This window comes from Leptidea sinapis, chromosome 20 (assembly GCF_905404315.1).
Source record: "Leptidea sinapis chromosome 20, ilLepSina1.1, whole genome shotgun sequence".
In the NCBI taxonomy this organism is placed as follows: Eukaryota; Metazoa; Arthropoda; class Insecta; order Lepidoptera; family Pieridae; genus Leptidea; species Leptidea sinapis.
The window spans coordinates 4564930-4590001 of NC_066284.1; the positions used below are offsets into that span (position 1 = coordinate 4564930).

At 38.7% G+C, this 25072-nt stretch overlaps 1 protein-coding gene across 2 annotated transcripts in view; it reads right to left on the bottom strand.

The window, feature by feature from the left end:
- LOC126970320 (protein-L-histidine N-pros-methyltransferase) overlaps positions 1-25072 on the bottom strand; it is a 111491-nt gene that overhangs the window by 3873 nt on the left and 82546 nt on the right. For both annotated transcript variants that reach the window (XM_050816165.1, XM_050816164.1), the window contains exons 3-4: positions 3520-3735; positions 1688-1863 (exon numbers count right to left, since the gene is read on the bottom strand). In XM_050816165.1, coding sequence (XP_050672122.1) covers positions 1688-1863; positions 3520-3735 — 392 coding nt within the window. The remainder of the gene's footprint in view (positions 1-1687; positions 1864-3519; positions 3736-25072) is intronic.

The following is a 25072-nucleotide window of genomic DNA, read 5'->3' on the forward strand; positions in this document are numbered from 1 at the left end:
ATTGGCACGGTGTGAACTCCATCCATCCTTCGTTTCTTGTTTTGTGTCTTAAAATAAATTCTATTATAATAAATGATGGTTATTAATAAATATATATACTTATTATGGCGGCAAACGGACAAGAGGTTCAAATGATGGCGGTGGAACAACGGCGCCAATTTCTGCAGTGAAGCAATAATGTGTAAGCATTACTGTGTTTCGGTCTGAAGGGCGCCGTAGCTAGTGAAATTACTGGGCAAATAAGACTTAACATCTTATGTCTCAAGGTGACAAGCGCAGTTGTAGTGCCGCTCAGAATTTTTGGGTTTTACAATAATCCTGAGCGGCACTGCATTGTAATGAGCAGAGCGTATCAATTACCATAAGCTGTACGTTCTGCTCGTGACATCCCTTATTTTCATTGAAAAAAAAAAACCGCCAATGGACATCCACCACACCAGATGTCAAGAGATGCGTTGGTTGTATATCAATGGTTGCCGGCCTTTAAGGTGGTAGGAGTATACTTCATGCTTGAAGATACCTAAATCGTATCGGTTCAGGAAAACTGCAATTGGCTGATTCTACAGAACAGTGGTGCGAGGCAAAAATGATTTCGTAAAACGCGCAGTTCTCCGCCAGAGCTCATGGCCGTTTGCCCCCTCTTATATAAAAATTCCTAACGGAAATACAGCAAGATAGAAGGGGAAAGCGAATCTAAGGTTACTGTAGCCGATTAACCGACAAGTCGTAAACAGTTAGCCAAAGTTGAATATTAAACTTCTAGCTAACAGACACATTGACAAATATAATTGGACACGCATTAACGGGCTGTCAGATCGCCTATACGCTAGTATATTCTAGCGGTCTTACAAATAAACTTGGTATAAAGTTATATCTGAGACTAAACCAAGAATATGGAAAATTTATTTATTTAATACATCACAAAATCCTCAGAACATAGGTTATAAAAATACTATTGTAGAACTTACTTCTAATAATGGATTTAAAATATTAATAATAAGACGTGGAATTTGTGCGTGTGTGGTTTTGTGTGAGTGCGTGCGTGTTTGTGTGTGTGTGTGTGTGTGCGTATGTGTGTGTGTGTGTGTGTGTGTATGTGTTTGTGAATTACTTTTAATTTATACTTATATTTTATATTCTAATATATAAAATTCTCGTGTCATGGTGTTATACATTGAACTCCTCCGAAACGGCTTGACCGATTCTCATGAAATTTTGAGTGCATATTGGGTAGGTCTGAGAATCGGACAACATCTATTTTTCATCCCCCTAAATGTTAAGGGTGGTCAACACGAATTTATTTTTTTTGACATTTTTTTTTAAATTTTGATTATGAGTCAGCATTAAAGAATACATACAACTTCAAATTTTCACCCATCTACGATCAACAGTTACTTTTGTAACGCGATTTTAATATCGGCAATACAACGATTGCTGGGTCAGCTAGTAATCTATAAAATGTTTACAAAATAGACATTTTGCTTATGATTGCTTCATTCGGACGTATAACGTTTCCCGCGTATTACAAGGCTGCCTGACATTCGGAAAACTTCAGAATTACCATTCTATTGACGGTGTTGTCAGTGATATAGTCAACTTTTTGCATATTCTTGATTTATTCCCATTTGTTAATTTAGCAATACTGCCGTAGGAGTGAGCCTCACGTTAATGACAATGAAAGAATCACCTTCAACGTAGGGTTTGTAGGGCAGCACCAGCGCCAGCACCAGGAGACCACCCTCGCGGAGTGCGGAGCTGGCCTGCCGCAGCATGACGCGGGGCTTGCTGCAGCGATCCAGCAGGTTCAACATGAACACACACTCGAACTGCTGCTGCTCCGACCACTTATCAGCATCCAACACCCTGAAATGAAACAATCTGAAATTAATGGAATTATTTATTTTGTTTTGGAATAGGGTATGTCCAGATCTTCACTATTACAATGTGTCCTTTATTCAGCTCAAATTAAAAGCATGCAAAAACTTAACACTTATATAAATATTCATTAATACTATAAAAATTATTTTCAAGCAGCCATTTAAAGAGTCTTGGTATAAACATTTTATTTGACATTATTTTCAAGTCCTCAGGCAATTTGTTATATAATTTTAAGCATATGTTATGGCCATTTTTAAGAAAGAGTGTTGTTTGAGGCACGGACGAGTAATAAAAGAAAGGACTCCGCGCCGTCATATTAGTAAGTGAAGCACCGTTATGCTAGTGTGTGTGCGGTTACGGGGAATACTAGTTACACAATATTTTCTCGATTAAATTATCATATATGGCCACAAATACTTATAAAGTATCGTTTTTACACTTTTTCACAACGCACGACGGCATTTTTTAAATATTTTATTGAGACGCAAACTGATCTGTCACAGACGATGACAATTCTAATGGCCGCCTATCGGCCTGTAGTAGTGTAAGTGTGTGCGTGGGACTATGTATTTACACGTTAATCGGCTTGTTTTGGTGCTACACTGTTATGTAAGGTGACACGGAGTCCTTATTTTTTTTACTGGTCTAGTGGTTTTAGGATAATGTTTCAAAACCAGTCTATGCAGTTGTCTTGTTAATCTAGCATTCACCTCAACAGCTGACGTGAAAAGATATGGAAGGACCGTACCACCGTTTATATAGTTTGTATAGACTTAAGAGTCTCGGCATCAATTTAATGGCAGGGAAATCGGGTGATCTGATGATAAATGACCATTCCAGCAATTATTTCTTATCAGCAGAGGAAGTTCAGTTTGTATGAAATATGAATAAATACATGTCGTAATATATGTACTAATACGTCATATTGACTTTTTAAGTTCGTGCCATAGGACTACGTTATAAGAGACAAAAATTCCTTGAGAACCTGTGGAGTATTTATGTAACGGCCTTGATGCCCGGCTGAAGACCAAAACAGATTATTTGAATTCAAAAACTTAAACAAATTTAAAATACTTTATTCAAACAAAACAATGCTTACACTTACAATACTACGATTACATTAAATTAAAACTATCATTACGGGGAAGTGTACCAAGAATACTGGGAGCATACGAAATAGCGCGCAAGTTTTTTTTTATGCACACGCCATATGTAAGGTGAAGGTGCCTACTTCAAAATTATAATTTTAGTGATAAAATTTATATGTTTTATAACAAATTATTGTGAATTATAAATACTTTGATAATAATAATTGTATTTTCGTCTTAATTAGGGACACATTTATTTATTCCAAAAATGTAAATGGATTTTCAGCGGCATAGAACCTATTTGTTGTTACAAAAATAAAACTGTATTACCCGCTTAAATTGAAAATACCCTGTTCAATCTTATGTAATTTACAGTGAGGTAGTAACTTAACTTTTGTATGGCTAATTATATTATGCACTAATGTGTAATAGTTCGCTTAATAGCCTTAATAACGATGTAAGAAGGCTCACTTTACGCAGGTGTGTTGAAAAAAATAAACATTTTTTATTTGATTTGGTATAATTCTCATGAGATAAATAAAGTGAAACGTACGTGTATCCCTTGCTGCTGAGCACCTTCCTCATGGAGGCGGATATCTCAGTGGCGTACTTGGCACTGAAGAGGTGTGCGAACCGGCTGCTGACTTCACCATCTCCCGCGCCCACGTCTACCATCGCGCTGGGCTGGCTGCTATCCCAGTGGACGCGGTTCAGCAGCAGCCGGGTCTGGCTTTCAGACAGCACGAACATGGAGCCGCGACCCAGCCATCTGGACAACAAGAGTCGGTCAAGAGTGTGTTGAACTAAACACAGTCTGATCCGTACACAAATCTAAAAACTTATTTAAAACGTACAAATTTAATTTGTACCACAGTTCATGGACGATGCGAGACTAGAACTCTCGAGTTCCGTCCGAGCGCTCTTATAGCCTAAACACATGGTCAGATTTGGTCCTGTCGAACTAGTTTAGGCTCCTTTGCACTAGGCACCTTGGCACTTAGGCTAGATTGGTATCACAACGGCGCGTATTTCTGCCGTGAAGCAGTAATATGTAAACATGACTGTGTTTCAGTCTGAAGGGCGCCGTAGCGAGTGAAATTACTGGGCAAACGAGACTTAACATATTATGTCTCAAGGTGACGAGCGCAATTAGCAAGTAATTGTTGTTTTCTTTTTAAATATTATGTAATTTAATTCTAAGCGGCTTTACACACAGATAAGCTTCCTAAAGTTTAAGTGTGTGTTATTATATTGTAAGCTATAACTATATTGTATTTTAAATAAATATTCTAAAAAAAAAAAATTGTAGTGCCGCTCAGAATTTTTTCGGTTTTTCAAGAATCCTGAGCGGCACTGCCTTGTAATGGTGGGTAGGGCGTATCAATTACCATCAGCTGAACGTTCTGCTCGTCTTGTCCCTTATTTTCATAAAAAAAAACCGAAGGACACGGTGCGGCGCAGGACCATATTCGATGGTATGTTGTATTGTCCATTGCACAAAATTATTATTATTAGCGTCCAGACCGTATCGAGTACGACGGCGGACCAATGGGTGCGAGGCGCCCATCCGAGACCACCGGACCGTCCGATGGTCCGGCCGTACCAAATCCGACCATGTGTTTAGGCTATTACCAATTGAGCCAACCGTCCGACTTCCGAGTGACACATCGACCGAAAATCTTGGTATGTCTTGTTCAACTCTCAGGTTGTGGCTCCATCTACAGGAACTACGTTACAGATGATAACCTGCTCAACCCCAATAATTGCATTAAGAGTTGAACAAGATATACCACCCAATAATTGATTATGGTGCGAACAGTTAAATTTTTAATGGCGTTTAAATCTAAATTTTGCCGTAAGTTCCATAATTCCTAATAATAATGGAACTTATGGCATTGAAATGAAAAGGGCAAGAACAGCTGTTATAATCTGACTGTTTAGGAAGTTTTCTTATCGCGGTGTATTTCGTATTAGTATCGTTTCGTGGTATATTATTGGAAGATAATATAACGCTCGATTCATGAAGATAATCTAGTAGAGGTAGTTACCTAATTTCGTAAAGGAAGACAATGCATTATTTAACTTTAACCTTCTGTTAAAAAGTGGCGAGACCAGCAAGACGTGCACCTGACGGTAAGTGATACGCCCTGTCCGTTACAATGGAATGCCGCTCTGAATTTCTTATTGAACCGTATGTTCGGAGCGACGCTCATCACTTTGAGACAAAATAATAAATAAATAAATATTGACACACTTTTACACAAATTATCTTGCCTGTACTATGGGTACATGACGACGATATATTTAATACAAATATCCGGACGACCGAGCCTTGCTCGGATTTTTAAGAATGTACAAAACTTGAACAAAAAAAAAACTAATAGGACATCTGGATTCAAACCGGGGTCTTCTACTTTCCGGATCACCCAATGTCCCATCTGAGCTATAATAGTCTTGTATATAGTGGCGAAATTTACCTTTGTATTCTAATGTTATTGTAGCTGTTTCTCATTCAAACATGGATAAAACCGTTTTTTTAAATTGAAACCTAGCTAGATCGATTTATCACCCCCGAAATCCCATGCATACCTAATTTTATGAAAATCGTTGGAGCCGTTTCCGAGATTCAGATTATATATATATATATATATATATATATATATACAAGAATTGCTCGTTTAAAGATATAAGATAAGATATACTTACTTAAACATACATAAATACATATAAACATCCATGACTCGGAAACAAATATCCATATTCATCATATAAATATTTGCACCTACCGGGGTTCGATCCCGGGATCTCTAGCTCATAAGGCAGGGTCACTAACTGGGCTATAGGGGTCGTCATGTTAGAATAGAATAAAAATATATTTATTTCCCATAGGGAGTGACAATAACAGACAAAATATAGCAACATCACTTGGTAACGTCATAAAGATACATCAGTTCGTAAAGGCGCTTTGACGTGGGAGAAGAAGTAACTAGAAACTCCCAGCCCTTCTTATGATTATGATTAACGCAAATTTTACATATTTTAAATAAAATATTATTCAATGGATTTAAACGCGTGTAGTTGTAAATTTGTTTTTACATTAGATTCTTGAGTTTTTACTTAATCATTTTTATCATAATTTTATTTATCCCGACGTTTCGTGACCTTTTCGGAACACGTTTTCAGGGGGACTGAAGTTGACAGCAGTCGAGATAGTATTTGTCATAGATGTCATTGCGAAGTTTAGTGCCATTTATTGCATCGGAAGTGGTATTTGCTGTAGACAGATGGTTTTTGAAAAAAATTACTAACAGTGTTTTAGTATGTGTAGTTATGGGTTTTAATTTGGAGATTATTGCATCCCATGTGTTAGATAATTTTAGCCTGTGTTCTCTATTGTAATTTGGATGTTTTTAATTTCAATGGCTTCACGTACCGTTCTTGGGAGAAATCTATTCTCTTTTGCCATTACAATTTAATATCATCTTTAATTGAGCAAAGGATATTGGTCAAGTGGTATAAGTGAAGTTTTATCGGCCGTCATTACACTGGTCTGACAATTGAAGAGCCACGGCCTTACCAAGTTATTGGCGGGTAGGTCGCAATTACCGCGGATAAAACACAAAGCAGTGCAGGGCTGAGACTGCATCGAAGCGCAGCAAATTAAATGCCTTTGGCAGGCGCTCTGCCCTCGAGGCCGCGACGACTCCGGGCGGCCGCGGGCGTTCGTCGCGAGTGGATAATGACTAGCAAATCCTCTACTCATTAGTTGAGATCGAGCATCGAAGCAATCGATACCAATCGCGTTGGCCAAGTAAAGCCGTAATTGTGGTTGCCAGAGCCGGGGCTCTGTTATTAGTGAGTGGGGCATATATCACGTTAGCTAATGCCTCGGCCCCGGGCGACGCATTCGCCTAATTATATTACAATTGCCTTGGACAGCCTTTGCATATTTATGTCCATTTTCCTATTAAGTGCTGTTTTCCTAAATTGAATGATGAAAGCATTAAGAAAGCTTTTTCCGAAGTGGTGATAAATTTAAAAAGAAACAAACTGTTTTGACATTAATAAGTATAATTTCCTTAACCTACATGAATAAAGTGATTTTGATTTGATTAGGAAGACGCAGTGTTGGTAGGCCCCACACAAGATGGACCGATGATCTGGTCAAGAACGCCGGAATATGTTGGATGAGGGCAGCACAGGACCGCTCATCATGGAGATCTTTGGGGAAGACCTTTTTCTAGCAGTGGACGTCTTCCGGCTGATAATGAGGACTTTTTAGTTACCACACTAATATTTGTTAATTACTAGTCTACGTCAAAACGTCTATCACACTAATTATGTTCGACAGGAGATCGCAAAACAGCGGTACCGGTCTAATCACAGAAACATAAGACATTGTATCTTTAGTGATGGGTTCAGTGTGATGTGAACGATAACGCGATACGATTACAATTATATAGACATTGGTGCCTTTTAACATCCAGTGAGACATCAGCTCAGTCCCTTATTAATAAATAAGAACCACTAGAAAACACAGGTCAAACGCCAGTCAGACTCGCACACAATAGATTCCGTAACATCGTACATCATTATAACATCTACTTTTCTAAGAGAAACATTTAGAAACTTTTGCATATCGATCCTTTTAGATTTGCCAAATTTTTGTGATTAATAAAAACTTTGTCAACGTTTCAGCGAACTATTGCGATTTATGAGACACAGCCGGCTGACAGACGGACAGACTGTGAAGTTGTAGTAACCCGGTTCCCGTTGGTTACCTTTCGATGACGGAACCCGAAAAAAGTAACGCTTCACACACTTGATGTAATGGCAAGGGATCTGTATTTTATGTCGAGGGATCAAATCTGTCCTTAGTACTATTATCCATTACGTACTAAACTCAGTTTGCTAGTCGTTGCCACCGGATTGCTTCATTGTGCCACTCAGCGCTCACGCCATAAATGTTTCATGAGCCAACTGTATCGCCAGTAATCAACAGACATACTAAGCGTCATTATATGTAAAACAAATCATTGCTATGAGATCGCATTACTTCCCTCAAAGAAGTTCCATTTTAAGATCCCCAGAACGAAATTGCACTTGGCAAAGTGTAGCGCAGCGATAGGTGTCTAGTCGTGTATCTATTTCAATAGAATACGTTGGCCTGCAAGTTGCAACAGGGAATCCGATGCGGTTATCGAAGACGGAGGTGAGAGATGTACGCGAGGCGGGGGAGGGGGACGGGCGCAGGGGGTGCGAGGCGTTCGTATCGCGATTGCATCGGAGAGCAAACAAGCGGGCGGGGTGTCGCCGGGCGCTCAAATCATATTACCCCTGCTCCTGCCCCACACCAGCGCCTCACCACACACGTCATGTGAGTGTGCGTCGCTATGGCGACGGCCCGGGCCGTGCATGATATTAGTACGCGCGCGACTCATCTCCGGCCGTTTAAGCCTCGCGCCCGAACCCGCGGCCTCGCGGGGAAATTAGAACCAGCGGCGAACGGAAGCCGCTCGACCCCGGACTATCTTCGTCACTTGCCACGACCCGTCCATCCACGTTCCATACTCTAATTATTACAATTATTTATATAAAAAAACTAGATCTAGTTTTTTTATATAAATAAACTTTTTAAACCAACTTGAATAACGCGTACCTCCAACAAAACTGTGGAATAAACATTCTTTCGTGTTGTTTTCAGGCCGACACGCCGTGAGTGCATTTATAAAAGATTGTACTTCCACTTAAAAGGCTGCAAAACGTTCTTGTAATCTTTAGTCGTGGAACGTCAAATCTCTTCTTATTAAAAGTAAGCCAGTATGTACGTGTAGGTACTTTATCAAACAATCTTCATCATAAACAACCTATCCTGCCAAGGACACGAGCAAAATTAATTTAACAACACAATAAGAAATATAATGGAATTACATAAGGCGGTCGTATATCTAAGCACGTATCTACAAAGGAACCCCACCCTCGTGTGTATGTAGATACCTACACATTTGCTTTGCTCAAAGACATTGTCGCTTTCAGGCACCTCATTAGAGCGCGTCCCATGTGAGCCTACCTAGTACCCCCACCCCACAGCCCCCCCTTCTCACAAAGGAGAGCAATTCTTTTCCTGAGCTCGCAAACTTGGATGGATAATTACAGTTAGGTAGCTATGAACCCATTTGTCCTTAATGTCTTTCAAGACGTTTGCAAATATAAATGAAGTATAGCGGAGATAAGTTGACTCAAATGAATAACGCTTTGTAACTTTGAAAGTTAATCAACGTTGATTATCTTGAACGGCTGATAGAATAAATAAAAAGAAAACCGTTTGCATGTCTTCTAGTACAATCCAACAGCGAAAACATTATGAAACTTAAAACGATTCATAGCTCTATAAAATTCATATCCGTTTAGAAATGATATGTAATCTAAGGTAAAGTTTTATGTGATATATTAGCAGACGGCACTCGAAGCCGAGGACTATAAAAATTTGAATGATTACGCGAATATTACAGGGAAAGCGTTGCCTTGCAACTGAACATCTACACGAAGATAGGTTAAACGTTTTAGTGCTGAGAGTGGTATCGTAAACAGCTGACACGCATCACTAAAATATTAACGACACTGAGTAGAAAAATGAGGAGTATCAATATTGGTAGCGATTTTCGGTCGTGGAGACACTACAAATAATGGCCGGCCCGAATTTATACGCGGACCCGAATTGGCCCGATTGAATATTTTACCACGCCACGAATGCTTTCCACGATATTTTTCTATTTCGTTGCCCATTTCAACTATCAATTGCTTAGTTTCCCTCTTTAATGCTATTCGTGCGACATAAGGAATTCGGTTTTAAATGGAATACAGTGTTACAAATGGTGCACTTATCTTTAACTACCAGTTCTTTGGTGAAATAGTTAAATGAGGTTATGAGAAGGATTGATGAGAAAAGGAAGATGTTCAACTGATGGCAACTGATGGCAATTGATATGGCCTTCCCATTACAGTGCCGCTCAGGATTCTTTACAAATTCAAAATCTGAGCGGCACGGCGATTGCACTCGTCACTGTGTCACATTAGCCCAGTACATTCACAAGCTACAGCGTCCTTCAGCCTGATACACGTTAAATGTTTTCCGAAACGCGTGTTCGACGGAGTTAAGCGGTTCAATATAAACAGTTTGACGTGCGAACACGAGATCCTTATGATAGTAGAATAGAATAATCCCACGAGACTCATGCAACTCTTTGGAGTTAGCTTCGAACCAGCTAGGACTAGCCGCAGCTCTAGAATTAGACCAATATGTCAACGAAAGGTTGTTTTCACGAGATCTTTATAGTGCTGGCCAGTACATAAATAAAACAAATGGCATATCTAGGACGAGTGTTTTTGTGTACAGCGAGTATTTATAATTTCGAAAAAGACATAGAAAAGGCACGGACTAGTAAAAAAAGAAGGACTCCGCACCGTGATATTAGCAAGTGAAGCAACGTTATGCTAGTGTGTGTGCGGTTACGGGGGATACCAGTTACACAATTTTTTCTCCTTTAGATAATCATATATCCACAAATACTTTTATATTATTGTTTTTACACTTTTTCACAACGCACAACGGCATTTTTAAAACATTTTATTGCGACGCAAACTGATCTGTCACAGACGATGGCAAATCTCATAATGGCGACCGATCGGCTTGTATTAGTGTGTGTGCGTGGGGCTATGTATTTACACGTTTACCGGCTTGTTTTGGTGCCTCACTTGTTATGTAAGGTGACACGGAGTCCTCATTTTTTTACTCGTCCGTGAAAATAGGCTGAACTGAGCATTATAACATGCCATTGCTGAATTAAAAATTTAATCGTTTAATGTATAAAATACTTATCTAGCTAGTTGTATTTGTTACCTTAGCATACTTTTCTATTACTAAATACTTGTTATTACTTGACTAATAAACAAGTTTGCTTTTAAATATATCTCTTATTAAATAGAGCCACACTTGAATCGAATTATTGGCCCCAGTGGCAAGTACATACTAAAAAAAGAAAATATTCTCAATAATTAGGTAGATAATAGTACATTAGGTACTAATATTAGGTAGTAATATTAGGTACTTAAAATACCTATTTCGTTTATTCATAATATATTTATTATCTGTTATTTGCATTCTTCGGGGTATAGACGAATGGAGCAAAATGCATCACAGACTGGTATCCTAGAACTAACGATGATAACAGGCAAGACATGGTCTGGGATAGCTAAAGATAGAAAAGAGTGGAAGAAGTTGGAAGAGGCCTTTGTCAATAGAGAAACAGATACTGATAGATATTTAGTTATGGATAGAGAAATAAAGAAAAAAAAATGTCGTTTTACATTCTCCTCACTGGTGGCTCAAATGTAAATGTCTGTGCCAAAGTCAACACAAAGCTTACATATATACTCCCCATGTTGTCGTCATGTTGTGAACATTCCAAACACTTGAAACAGTAAGAGTTATAATAATGTGTTGAGCAGAGTATTGATATATAATATGTTCATATTGCGGGTTCATATGTATATTCCATATGTAGTAGCCACATGTCATCATCTCGTATATATTATATATACTCCCCATGTTGTCGTCATGTTGTGAACATTCCAAACACTCGTAACTGAATAAAGGCTTATAGATTATTATTGTCTGCTAAATGATTCTGTAATTGGTGCTATGCATTCAATCTTCTCCAAAACAAATATCGATGCAATTTCATTAATACTTATCATACGGACGATCATACGAAACTTTCTTCACCTAATTGTACGAGTTCGTCGTAGAATGAATCCTACGAATTTAATAAGAGCGCAATACTTATAGAATAGTGCGGCTTGCAGCATCCAGTATTTCCCGTAACGAGGGAATCATGAATCATGATATACTCACTCGTTATGTCTACGAACCGCGCTCTCGAGTGTTTTATTCCCTGTAAAATAAAAATATCTTCTGTTTCCTATTCGTTTATATCTTAATATGTAACCTCATGTTTATTACGTTCAAAAGTTATGCCTCCGTGTTACTGACGTGCACAATGAACCTTTCGGAAACACAATAACCTTTGAGGTGTTAAGCTGCATCCAGGAGTACTCCTCGGATGGTTTATTGCTTATTGAGTGGGCCTGACGGAATGCGTATTCTTGTTGGAATCTCAGTCAATATCACATAGGTGACACCAGAGTCGTCTCGGTGGGAGGCGTATAGATGGACCGAGTTTACAATAAGAGAATAGTTTAAAACAATGAGTATTGTCGCGTTTGGTGCGAGCTGTACCCTCGTTAGCGGCGGCCGCGCCATTGGCCGACTCATTGGGGGCGTGGCGTGCGACGTGCGCACACGCAAATAGCGCAACCGCACACGAATTAAAACAATAAAATGAAAGTGATAAAATAAACTCTTGAGAGTATTCGTTATTGGGCCTTAATGGCACGGAGGTGATGCTGCGCTTTATGGCGGGAATCATTCAATACTTTAACATAATTGTAGTCGCAGTTCCCATTTTGAAATACACTCGTCAAGAGCTCGTTATCCAAACATGGTTTAATACTCCGGGTTAAACTAAATCTCTCTTATGATAATATAAATTATTTATGTGAGACTTTTCCTATACCTGCGTGGAAATCGATTCCTTTGCAATCATGTCGCCCCATCAATATTTCGGTATTAAAGGTATACTATTTCCATCCTCTTTTCTTATCTAAAACCTAGTAGGCATGTCCATGCCAAATTGATCATAAATAAATAATGTTCATAATTAATAGGTTAGTTGCTTTATCGTTCATAACAAAATATAAGTTAGGATTATTATAACAGGCAAGACATGATCTGGGATAGCTAAAGATAAAAAAAAAAGAGAAAGAAGTTGGAAGAGGCCTTTGTTATTAATAATAATTAATTAATACGTTGGATGAAGGCAGCGCAGGATCGAACGTCGTAGAAATCTTTGGGGGAGGCCTTTTTCCAGTCTTGTGGACGTCTTCCTGATGATGGTGATTATTATATTACACGAGTAGGTTCCAGTGGTATACAGACAAGAGCATCACGAGTTTCCGAGTTATAGATATTTAAGTTTGTTTAAATATGTGTATTAAAGTTAAAATTTATTCAGGCGTGATGAGGGTAAAAATAAACTAGCAGCGGAAGTAGACCGTCGAAATACGATTTAGCGGAAATACTCAAGTCAGGGTGATTGCCATAAATAGTTATATAGCCTTGAATGAATTATTAATATGTCAAATAATTAATATACTTGTAGATAACTGAGGTATAATAATTTGTTTGATATCAGTAACTGCGATGATATAATTAAGCGACAAAATTCAAAAATCAGAGTAGATAAAATTATTGATATAGAAAATAAAAGTTTGTTCGTACTTATGCGATACCCTTCAACTTTGTTAACCGACTTCAAAAAGGAGGAGGTTATCAATACGAGCGGTATTTCTTTTTTTTGTATGTACACCGATTACTCCGAGATTTATGATCCGAGTTACGTAAATTTTGTCTTTAGTTCGATGCAGAATAGATGCCATTTGGTCCCATAAAATTTTTACATAGTTTGGCCCAGTAGTTTTCATTTTATGAAAATTTTTGTTTATCTCGGTGATATAATTGTTTTTTGTGTACGTCTTTTGTAGGAGTTTTCATTCAGGTTGATTATATATTATAATTATTAGTTGACACTAAAAAGTAAAAATTAAAACTACGTTTAAAAAAACCGACTTCAAAAACTGAAAAGTATCACATAACTAAAAATTTAATTTAATACACCTTTACCTTTAATATTAAAAACTAAAAAATAAAGCTAAATGTGTTATAAAATAAATTTTTTAGTTACTAAAAGTTTAAGTTATTTGATACTTTTCAGTTATTGAAGTCGGTTTTTTTAAACGTAGTTTTATTTTTATGTCTACTTACCGTACCATCAAATTCAAAGTCATAAATCGAATATTTACATAAAAATCATTTTCAAAAGTATCTTCATCACAATATTTGGTGTGTGCTTTTTTTTATGAAAATAAGGGACGAGACGAGCAGAACGTTCAGCTGATAGTAATTGATACGCCCTGCGCTTTATGCAGTGCCGCTCAAGATTCTTGAATAACTCACAAATTCTGAGCGGCATTACAATTGCGCTCGTCACCTTGAGACATATGATGTTAAGTCTCATTTGCCCAGTAATTTCACTTATTCGCCCTTCAGACCGAAACATAGTGATGTTTACACATTACTGCTTAAAAAAGCCTTAAAAAACGGTGACGTTAATATATTTTATTAAACCTGTGCACATAGTAGTTGGATCACGTGAATATAAGTGATGGGTTCTGGCAGTCGCCAGTTCACTCGGCGGTCTGTAACAAATGCAGTCTCATTTACTAATGTATCAAACACAGCCGACACTGTAAGTTGTTCCATTTCGGTAGCAAATGAAGCGAAAACTCTACATTGTTTTGTACTTGTTTGTTGATATTGATCACTTATATTAAGTAATAGTTGTTTAAACATAACCTTAGAGTAGGTCAGTACCATATACAATCAATATTGTATATGATTGGAGATTGTATGACCGTAAAAGACCACATAAGACATCAATTCGTTCATAACATTCGTCCTGATTCTTCTTCGGCGTTACACTCTTGTCAGAGTGGTCGTGGTCATCACGTCGAGGTTAGTGGCCTGTTTCACAATGCGACGCCACTCGTCTCAAACTGCCGCTCTTCTCGTGCATTCATGCAGAGTACCGTCGACAGCTTGCCTCACTTGGTCCATCCACCTTATCGGGGACCTGCCTCGTGGTCTAGTGCCCTCGACTTTACCCTGCACTATTAAGCGTTCTATGGAGTCGCTTCCACGTCGCGATACATGCCCGAAGAAAGTGAGAATGCGATTCATCCGGATACGTCATTTATAAAAAAAAAGTTTTTATTTATAGATTTCTTAAATGTTAAATTGATACTCGAAAGAGTTAATACGAAGTAAATAGTAGGTATATAACTTTAAGAATATGTTATCGAATTTCTTTAGTACAAGCCGATGTCCTGGGTGTTAATACACCCTAGAACACAAATAAAATTTGAAAAACAAAATTTTATGAACGATGCGAGATTCGAACCCACGACCTCCGGCGTTCCGTGCCGGTGCTCTAACCAACTGAGCCAAACGTTCGAGTACCGCCTCGTTATAAAATTCTGTTTGCTTTGTTCAACTCTCAGGTTGTGGCTTCATCTACAGGATCTACTTTACAGTTGATAACCTGCTCAACCCCAATATTTGCATATTAGGAAATTGACTTGAGATGTCGCTCTTGTAAATCTAAACAATATGTTATGTTTTTAAAGTGATAACCCTCACTTCTAGGATTAATATACAAATAAAATTTTATCAACGATGCGGGATTCGAACCCACGACCTCCGTTCCGCACGACGACGCGTTCCGTGCTGGTGCTCTAACACCGTAGTAGTTAGATCGCATTTTCCCCGTAACGCATAGTATTTTATTCTAGAAATATTCGAAGAAAGTGAAAAAAAAATATTTTAGCAACATACATTGCAAGCATCAAATTGGATATGACGACATGAATTGAACGCAGGTTGTCACATCAATGCAAAAGCACTTTCCGAGAAGGTGTCGTAGTATAAAGGTGCTGATAGACTTAGCATTTTCTTGGTGCAGAAGAACGAACATTCGCCGTTTTCAATATAATGTTAACACGAGGAAGAAACATAAACTTGTTATGCCTAATACTCGGTTAAGTCGAGTTAGTAAGTCTTTTATTGGGCGATGTATATGCTTCTACAATATGATCCCAGAAAATGTACAAAACAAATGTGTTACGAAATTTAAAATAACTGTTAAAAAACGTTTGTGTGGGTCAGGTTACTATAGTATAAACGATTTTCTTAATGATATCACAAATTGGGAATGGCTCTTTAATTATAAATGTTTATTGTACGATATTGCATTGTAATCCGTTTTTATAAAAAAAGCCCGCTGAGTTTCTTGCGCCCGTTCTTCTCAGGTCTGAGGCAGTCTATTTTGAATTAGTGGTAGTTTTTGATGTTCAATAAGTGATTTTGAATCCTGTTTTGAATAAAAATATTTGATTTTCAATTTGTCGAACTGAACAACGATTAGAGCCAAAAATCTCTACGAACATTATCACGCCAACTCCTGCGAACGCACTAGTAAATAGTACATTCCTGAAGTTGTCAGGCGGTCGCGTGTACTGCATTTATACTTATGGGCTATACTAAAAATTTACTGTCACTTCGCTAGAATGTTCCACTTAATTTTTTTTTAATTTTAAAATCGCTAGATATAACAAGATAAATTTTAAAATTAAGGCATGCTCCTTAGTGTGTTCCTTCCAAAGTTCGGTTTTCGACGTACTTTTTTAACCAAACTGTGGCATGTCTGGGTATTTAAAAAAAAATGTACCACTATGTTTCTTACCGTACGCCTTTCTATTCCTTTTCCATAATCACATTAAAACAAAGTTATTTTTATTATCATTTGATTATTATAATATTTCGCAAACGAATAGTCAGAGCGCTTTCGCACTAAATCCGATCCGAACCCGATCCGTATCCGTAAAAACACGGTCCGAAGTAGTCGTAGAACAATTCCTATTGTAGTTTACGCACTTGATCCGTCTTCCGTCAACCGTTAGAAATAGTTCTACACCGGACCGTTTTTCACGGGTACGGATCGGATTCGGATCGGACGTAGTGCGAAAGCGCTCTTAGTCTCGATATTTTGTTGAATAACGATAAAAGGAACGTAATGTCTTCGAATGGCATACGCGATCGTTACTAGTTTTTAAATTTCAATCTAATAAATATTTTTTGGGGCTATATTATGAAAATCATCGCGTGAAAATTGGTGTTATGTGGTACTCAATCTCGACTCGCTCGAAACTATTCGTACCAATCCCAGATAGGGACCTCCTGAAAAGAGGTCAGGTTGACATAAGTGAAAGAAGCCAGGGGACAGCAGGACTGTGCCGACTCTAAGAGACAGGTGCGATTGTTTTGTTTGTATATGCATAGGTAACATTTATAGTTTCAGATATCGATTTGTTTGGCATAGATATATAAGGTATAGATACACTACGTTGAAGAGACCGTTGATGAGTTTGTAATCGCCATCAACGTTTGCTCATCAATTACTCCGTGAATCGAGAGACAATTTTGCAAGCCGCTGCCTGATTTCGTTTATTAGCAATGTAAACGTAATGTTTTTCCTCAAGGAGGCGGCTGGGCGCTCAGCGGGAGCTAGTTAGCTGGCACCGAGCAAACATTCGACGTCAAAGCGTGATTGTGAAGAGGAGCGTGATTATTATAGCCGCCGTAGTTAGCGGAGGCTTCATTAGAGGCGGGTGGTGAGCCGCCCGGGGGGAAGGGGGGGGGGGGGCGAGCTCATCTCACGGCGGGTGCATCGTGGCTGCGCGCGCAAACAAATTAAAAACGTAAGACGCGCCCTAATCAATAGCTGACTACGCCGCGAAGCCGAATTAACTCACCCGAATGAAAAAATGAACAAAATTATATTCGCGCGAGACCCTGTACCCTACACCTCGGCCCCTCGACCCGCGCCCGCGGCCCTAACCCCCGCGCCCTCCCAAGGAAATTGCTTTTCTTTCAGCGGGCGCACACACGGCGCGACGGGCGCGACGCGAGAGGGTTAACTCACCGACACACACAATATTATAATTTACGTTTCCCCGTATATCGCGCTGTAAGTAGGCACTTTACCTGGGTGTTTCACGCCCGCTCAGCCCTCGGCGTTCGCTAAATCTGAGCTTTATACGTTCACTTGACGCGACGAGAGCGATATTAGTTTTGAGCTAAAGCCTCTCCAACTACATTATATATTAATGCTCTTTTGTATTATCAACTGCCGAACGATCGCTCGATTTCCGAACAAATACGATCGAAGCACTTATGCAACACAAACATGTTGAGACGCCTAATTGTAATAAGCATTAGGTACGACACAAGCCTTCGAGGCCTACGCCACAAGAGGCAGCATCTCGTATTAGACAGGTCTCATTAATCGGCGCTCAAGTCCGCCCAATTAACGCGTGGGCGATGTTAGCCGCCCTGGCTGGCCAATGGCGTCCGCCCGAGGATTAATTAAGTAACTACCCGTCATCTGACGCTTGCCCCCCCTCGGGCCCCGCGCGCTTCCCTCACCCCCTCGGAGTCTGTGGACACGCCCGGAAAACTAACCACCTAATGAGGGGAGATGACCTTACGTGTTTGTGTGCTTTGTCTGCCAGTGTAAGGACAAACTACGTCCGGGCGACGTGTGGCTGTGGTGGCCTTTGTGTACTGTTATGTAACAGAAACGTAGGTACCTACTATGTGCATTTCAACGTTCCTAGTTAAATTTTTCATAAGCTTTCATGATTGCGCTCCGACTTGTTCAAAGGTGTATAGTTGATAAGACAGACGACATAACAAACGAATCGTGTTTTATATCGCACTTATTTCGTTGTTGCCTACATAATTTTCAGCGGAGTTATGGTCTAATATTATTCCCTACTCATGGAAAAGGTATCGCGGCTGCATAGAGGATTGTTTAGTTCTCTAAAGACAGCGCTGTAAACTGATGTTTGCATCACGTACCGACACATTTAGGAACTCTTTGTTTTGTTATTCAACGTTTTTGATATAAAAGATCGGTAATATTTTTTTAAATACACTAATAAACGATCACAAGATCAGAATTTCATTCATTTGTAATTTAAACTTATCAGTGATTGATTCCCTATTTCTTTTATTTAGCTTATATCATTCATTCTCGTAACATTCGTGTTATTTTTTGATCATAATACTATTCAGTCACCAAAATTAAATATTAGAAATAAGTCAAGTCGAAATATTATGTTTCATCGTTTTGAGTCGTGTGTTCATATTAGTCTTATTAAAATACCAACATATAAACGTTCGAGAGAAATTGGAAAAAAGCCTTAAAAATGAAGCATAATCGCGTACGACGAACGTAGGGGTGCCGAAATAACTAATAGTTTTCGTGGGGGCGTGTTAGCATTTTTCTTCTGTCGGTGACGGTTGCCCCCTCAGCCTTGTGGGGGCATAAGGCCCAGTTTCTGAAGCCTCCGATCATTTACACTCCATTTGTTCACTTAATAACAAAACTATTATACGTATTTTTTATCTTTTGTCAACAAACAATCATATTTAGTTTCAAACAAACACCAGTCAGCCCGTTTTCAACTAACTTCTGATGCCTGCTTGGATTGAGTGAATCGGCAATTGAGAGTCAAATAAAATATTGTTGTTATTAAAAAAAAAAATGTTCCATTACTTTTTTTTTCGTCTTTGGTCACAGAAAAGGATTGCTTTTATATATCAGATGTCAGTAGGAGTATACTCTAACGGCCTTTCCCAATAAACTATCTACAGATCGCGATAAATTACTACCTTCTACTGTGAGTAATTAGCTGTCAATCATCTGAAGCTGTCCCAATATACCCGATAAGTCATTCTTAAAGCCTTATATTGGGACGCGTGAATTGCACCTTTCATACAAACTTCTATCGCTGGTAAGCTATACGTCTTCCCATTGACAGACAGCGTGTACGGATAAGGTGAGTTACCGTCGTTAAGTTTATTGGGACAGAAAAGTCAACGATAGCTACGATTTTTATCTCCAATAGGCCACAACCGGAGATAGACTGAATATTGGGAACGGCCGTTAATCTACGGATTCCTAAGTCGTTCCACAAAGTGGCCGTGTGAGGCAAAAACTTACTTGCGAAAGGTGCGGTTGCTGACGTGAGACGCGACTTGTGCCGATATTGTGGCTGGCGGAGCTCGAAGAAGCCGCTGGCTAAGAAGCTGAACATCAACTGACATATAGATTGAAAATAAGAAGATCCTCTTCCAGTTTCGTCAATATCGAGTGCCAAACGGCACAAATATCTATACTACTATAAGGATTTTGTTTCATTTAGTTTAGAGAGACTAGGTTCATGCTAGTATGCAGTGTTGTGAACGCGCCTCATCAGGCTACAGACAACCCAAGCCCTGTCAGTTATTTTGGTCAACGGATCAGTCAAGATATCAAGCCGCCGTGTTATTAGTAACTACCACTTTAACGAACTCATGCATTTCGTTTCTTGTTAATCTGTGGACACGTGATTTATATTGTTCCCATAAAAGTGACAAAATATGGATCGTATTTTATGGCAACCTAGATGCTAAACCAACAACATCAGGCGGTCCATTTGCTCGTTTAGCACTTATTTTGACAGAAGAAATAGAACATAAAATCAATCCACTTGCTACATCAGTAGGTCGGAGTGTCACTTTAGATATATCATCAAATATAGGTATCAATATTAGAAAGTAACGCGAAACGGGGTGTAATGACGCAATCTCAAGCCTAGATCAAACTGGCTGATAATGGTTGAGACAAAGAAGTTAACCAAACCAAATCGACTTAGATTATATTCGCATATTTACAAGATAAAATCAACTTAATACTCGTATGGTATTCATTCATTCCCTTTGACAACAAAAAATTAATTACGATGGAAAAATTACAGCAACTGTCAACTCCAATTGTCACGAGGGGCTGCTGAAAACCAGAGTTGTGTTGGTGTCTTCTGCACTAACACAACAATATACTGAGTCAGCTCCTTTTAGCAGGGAATCACGCACTGCACAGTTCCTTTTTTATATTTAAAAAAATTTTGTGACTTATTTCATTTAATTTATTATTTTAAGATTGTAATTCCTAATAAATTGTATTCTATTCTAATGTATCTCCTACTAACCTTTCCATTTGAAAAAATACTATGATTATTCTTTTAAACGGGAATTAGTAAATATAGTTAAATTTAATTGAAAAAAATTGATTGAAGAGAAAAATGCATAATTTTCCCCATAAATGTTTAAATTAAGCATCAATTTGAACATTAAGCTAGTGCCTATTATAATATAAATGTATCACTATTGCTTAAGCCCAATTAATATAACAAATTCCTATTTTCATTTAACAGCAAAAAATATTATACTTCACGTAACCCAAAATCTAAAACGCTTACGGGATAGACTCGCATGGCCTGATGACATCTCTTACTTGAGATAAAAATCGTAATTTTCGTTGACTTTTCTGTCCCAATAAACTTATCGACGGTAACTCTCCTTATCCGTACACGCTGTCTGTCAATGGGATGACGTATAGCTTGCCAGCGATAGAAGTTTGTATGGAAATTGCAATCCACGCGTCCCAATATAAGGGGATAAGAATGACTTATTGGGTATATTGGGACAGCTTCCACCAACTAATTACTGACAGCAGAAGGTAGTAATTTATCTCTATCTGTAGATAGTAAATTGGGAACGGTCGTAAGTAAGTATCTTAGCCCCGATCATTCCGAATATTAACAAACCACTAAATAGAGACATAATAGATCGTCACGATCACATTTTGCATTTTAGATTTCAACCTCAAACACGAATCATTAACATACATCAGAATTCAATCAAAAGTTATACAGTCGCGCGTTACGCAAACAGAATTTCGCTAATAACTTATTCGCCCGCGGATCCAAATTGAATGTTCATCGTCGACGAGAATAAAAACATCTCGTTTAGTCGAATAGTGGCGCATTTAGCTCCGTAGTGAGGTGCGTGAAATGGCCATTTACATCGGGAGAGAACGCGGGCCGACTCGACGTAAACTCAATTCTTTCCACCTACATTTGTTTTACGTTCCAATGAATAGCTGCATGCAAATAAAGCTGCGTTATTGTTTCCGTGAAGGGCTGAAGATGAGAGCGGAACAACGGAGGGCTCCAAGTAAACGTTTTTCAAGTGCAAATATATCTTTATGTGTTCCTGCTTTTAGAAATAAAAGGGAACCGAGCTCACATTTTAACGTAGGCACATTTAAAACTACTTGCTTACATTACTTACTTGTTGTTTAACGTTTGGAGTCTAGTGTTACTATTTTCGGCAGACCTTATAAATTTTTTCAGTTTTCATTAAGATATCATTCTGAAGGGGTAGAGAAGAGCATACTTAGGTGTTTACGGTAAAAACAAAGCAATTTAACATTGTTAATTTAAAAGTACCTAATGTGTTTTAATTTTTGTTATGAAAATAAGGGACGAGACGAGCAGGACGTTCAGCTGATGGTAATTGATACGCCCTGCCCATTACAATGCAGTGCTGCTGCTCAGGATTCTTGAAAAACCGAAAAAATCTGAGCGGCACTACAACTGCGCTTGTCACCCTGAGACAGATGTTATGTCTCATTTGCCCATTAATTTCACTAGCTACGGCGCCCTTCAGACCGAAACACAGAAATGTTGACACATTACTACTTCACGGCAGAAATAGGCGCCGTTGTGGTACCCATAATCTAGCCGGCATCTTGTGCAAAGGAGCCTCCCACTGGTAAAATAATTACTAACCATCTATATAAGTGGAGGTACGTACCAAGTTTAATAAAATTCTAAATGAGTCTAGCTGGGAGTGATTAATCCACCGCCCCTTAGGAACGCCCGGAAAATCTCAACCCTTTCGTCTTAATTACTGCTAGTCACTTCAGCGGCGCCCTCCCATTGGTCGAGAGACTTGCCGCACTGTCGCCCTCCGTTTTAATTGGTCGCAAGTAATTAATGCTGCGTACGTACTGACGGTCCGCTTCGGCGAGGGGACGATTCTAATTTGAATTTTTAATTACGCTCGTGAACGTTTCAGCGACGCCCATTGGTTGGAATGTTGCTCATTTACATAGAAACAATACCTATTGTTTCGAATACCTCCTAGTTCGCGCCTGTTGCTGCCCAGACGATATATAACTAATGCGATTGATTAGTACGTAATTATTACCTTTGTTTATTAAATCAATGACGACTAATAAAGGAAATTATCAGTACCATTGACGAACATATGAATAATGTTGTAATTATATTATTATAGTAATAATTCTGAATGAACCTATGTCAAAGTTATAGGTATATTTCCATATTAGGTTAGGTATCCTAATTGAGCAATTTTGTCAAATGCCTGCAATTCTATCCATCATTAATTGTGCTTTATATTATAGCGAAGTAAGTTAAATGATTTAATGTTAGTGGTGAACACTTATTATTGAAAATATTTTCAAGCAAAATTTGCAAGCACTGCCAAAAACAAAAATAAATAAGAGTTTATTCAATCAAAAGTTGCCAATGTCTACATTTTTCAGAGCTAAGTTTAAAACAATTTTTAAATTAGTTAAATTTCCGAAAACTGAAAATATTATTTGTTTGTCATTGTTTGCGTCACAGTCTTACTCATAGCTTACAATATACTAGCGAATACACTAACCTGACAGCCCGATCATGCGTGAGTCGTGACAAAGCAACCAATATCACCACGGAACATTCCGTCAAAACGCCAAATGTCATCAGCATCCCGTTGATGTCTAATGACCTTCACAACCACAATATCTCAAGAACCTGCACAGCCACTTAGTCTACAATATGAGTTAGGGACCTTCTAACTCGAGAGTATACTCCCACCTCAAACACCGACAACGTATTCATGTACCCCTAGTACTGCGAATGTGCCTGGGAGACTGGTTTTTACTTTCATCAGATGAGCGACTTATCCTTTTGCCATTTCGTAATATAACAAAAGTCAGAATTTAAAAGAATTGAAATACAAGAAACAGTGTGTATTTTTTCAATGAGTCGCCTGGTGTTAATCAATTGACGATCAATGATCGATGACGATCTACATAGCCCAGTGGTTACTGACCCTGTCTACTGCGCTAGAGGTCCCGGGGTCGAGTCCCCGTAGGTGCAAACATTTATATGATGAATATGGATGTTTGTTTCCGAGCCATGGGTGTTGATATATGTATGTATATTTAAGTAAGTATATTGTATTAAATATAGTCTTGTAACCCATAGTACAGGCTATGCCTAGTTTGGGGCAAGATAATTTGTGTAAAAGTGTGTCAATATTATATTATTACCGCCGCCCACATTCTCCCGCAACATCAAAGGAATCACAGGAGCGTTGCTGGCCTCTTAGGAAGGTGCGCGCTTTTTTAATGGTACCCATATCTTATTCTCTTGGAAATGCCGCGCAAGATGAAGAATGTGGGCGGTAATGGAAAGTTCCTTAAAACTCGCATTGTAGAGGAACCAAATGGTTGGGATGATATTCTAGTTTGTGGCGTGTCGTTCGTGGTGAAGGTGGAATTTGGTGGCACGAATCAGATCAAACACCTCTTCACACTTCCGACACACGACGAAGTGTCTCTATGCAATGCCAAGTGATCTAGCTGTTTAAATGTTTCTAGCACAGGGGCGTGCATATCATATATGCAATTAGGCGGTGCCTACCTCGCTATGAACCTAAATAAATATAGCACTAGTGATAAAGTTAATTTAGTTTAATTTGGTTTCGTTATTTTACTACCAAAGTTCTATTGAACACCCACTCATAAAATTTGTCCTTACGCTAGCTATCTAGATACTAGACACCTACGGTAAGCAATGTTTGCTTATTCCGAAGCTCAACTACGACTAGTTAGATCCACAGTGCCTACCTTGCTAGAAAACCAATGCACGCTCCTGTTCTAGCAAATATACTTTTTACAATAGTTAATAACGAATTAAAGGCAACGGTGTGGCAAGAGAACACGAGTCTCGATGATAATTTACTATCCGATTTCACTCAACAAACAACTAAAGCTAACCAAAATACCATATTTTTATGTACAAAACCATTTTATTTATGTAGATGATGTCAATGACACTAAAAGCATACAGATTTATACAGCTTCCAGATTTCAAAGCGGAGTTTTTCCTCAATTAAGCAAGCCGATCGCTGCGTGTCATTATTAGACCGGAGTTTTTGCCCGGGGCACGGGTCAAGCCGGATGAGACAATAGCCGGTGCTGGCGTCGTGACGCGCGCTTGGTTCCGCGTGCCGATCACCATTCACCAATAACCGCTCCATTCAATGGCGAAGCTTTTTTCTACTTCAGATCGGTCATGCATTCCTGGTACCGTCGCTCACGACTTTCAGTTTGCACTTAACTTTTTAT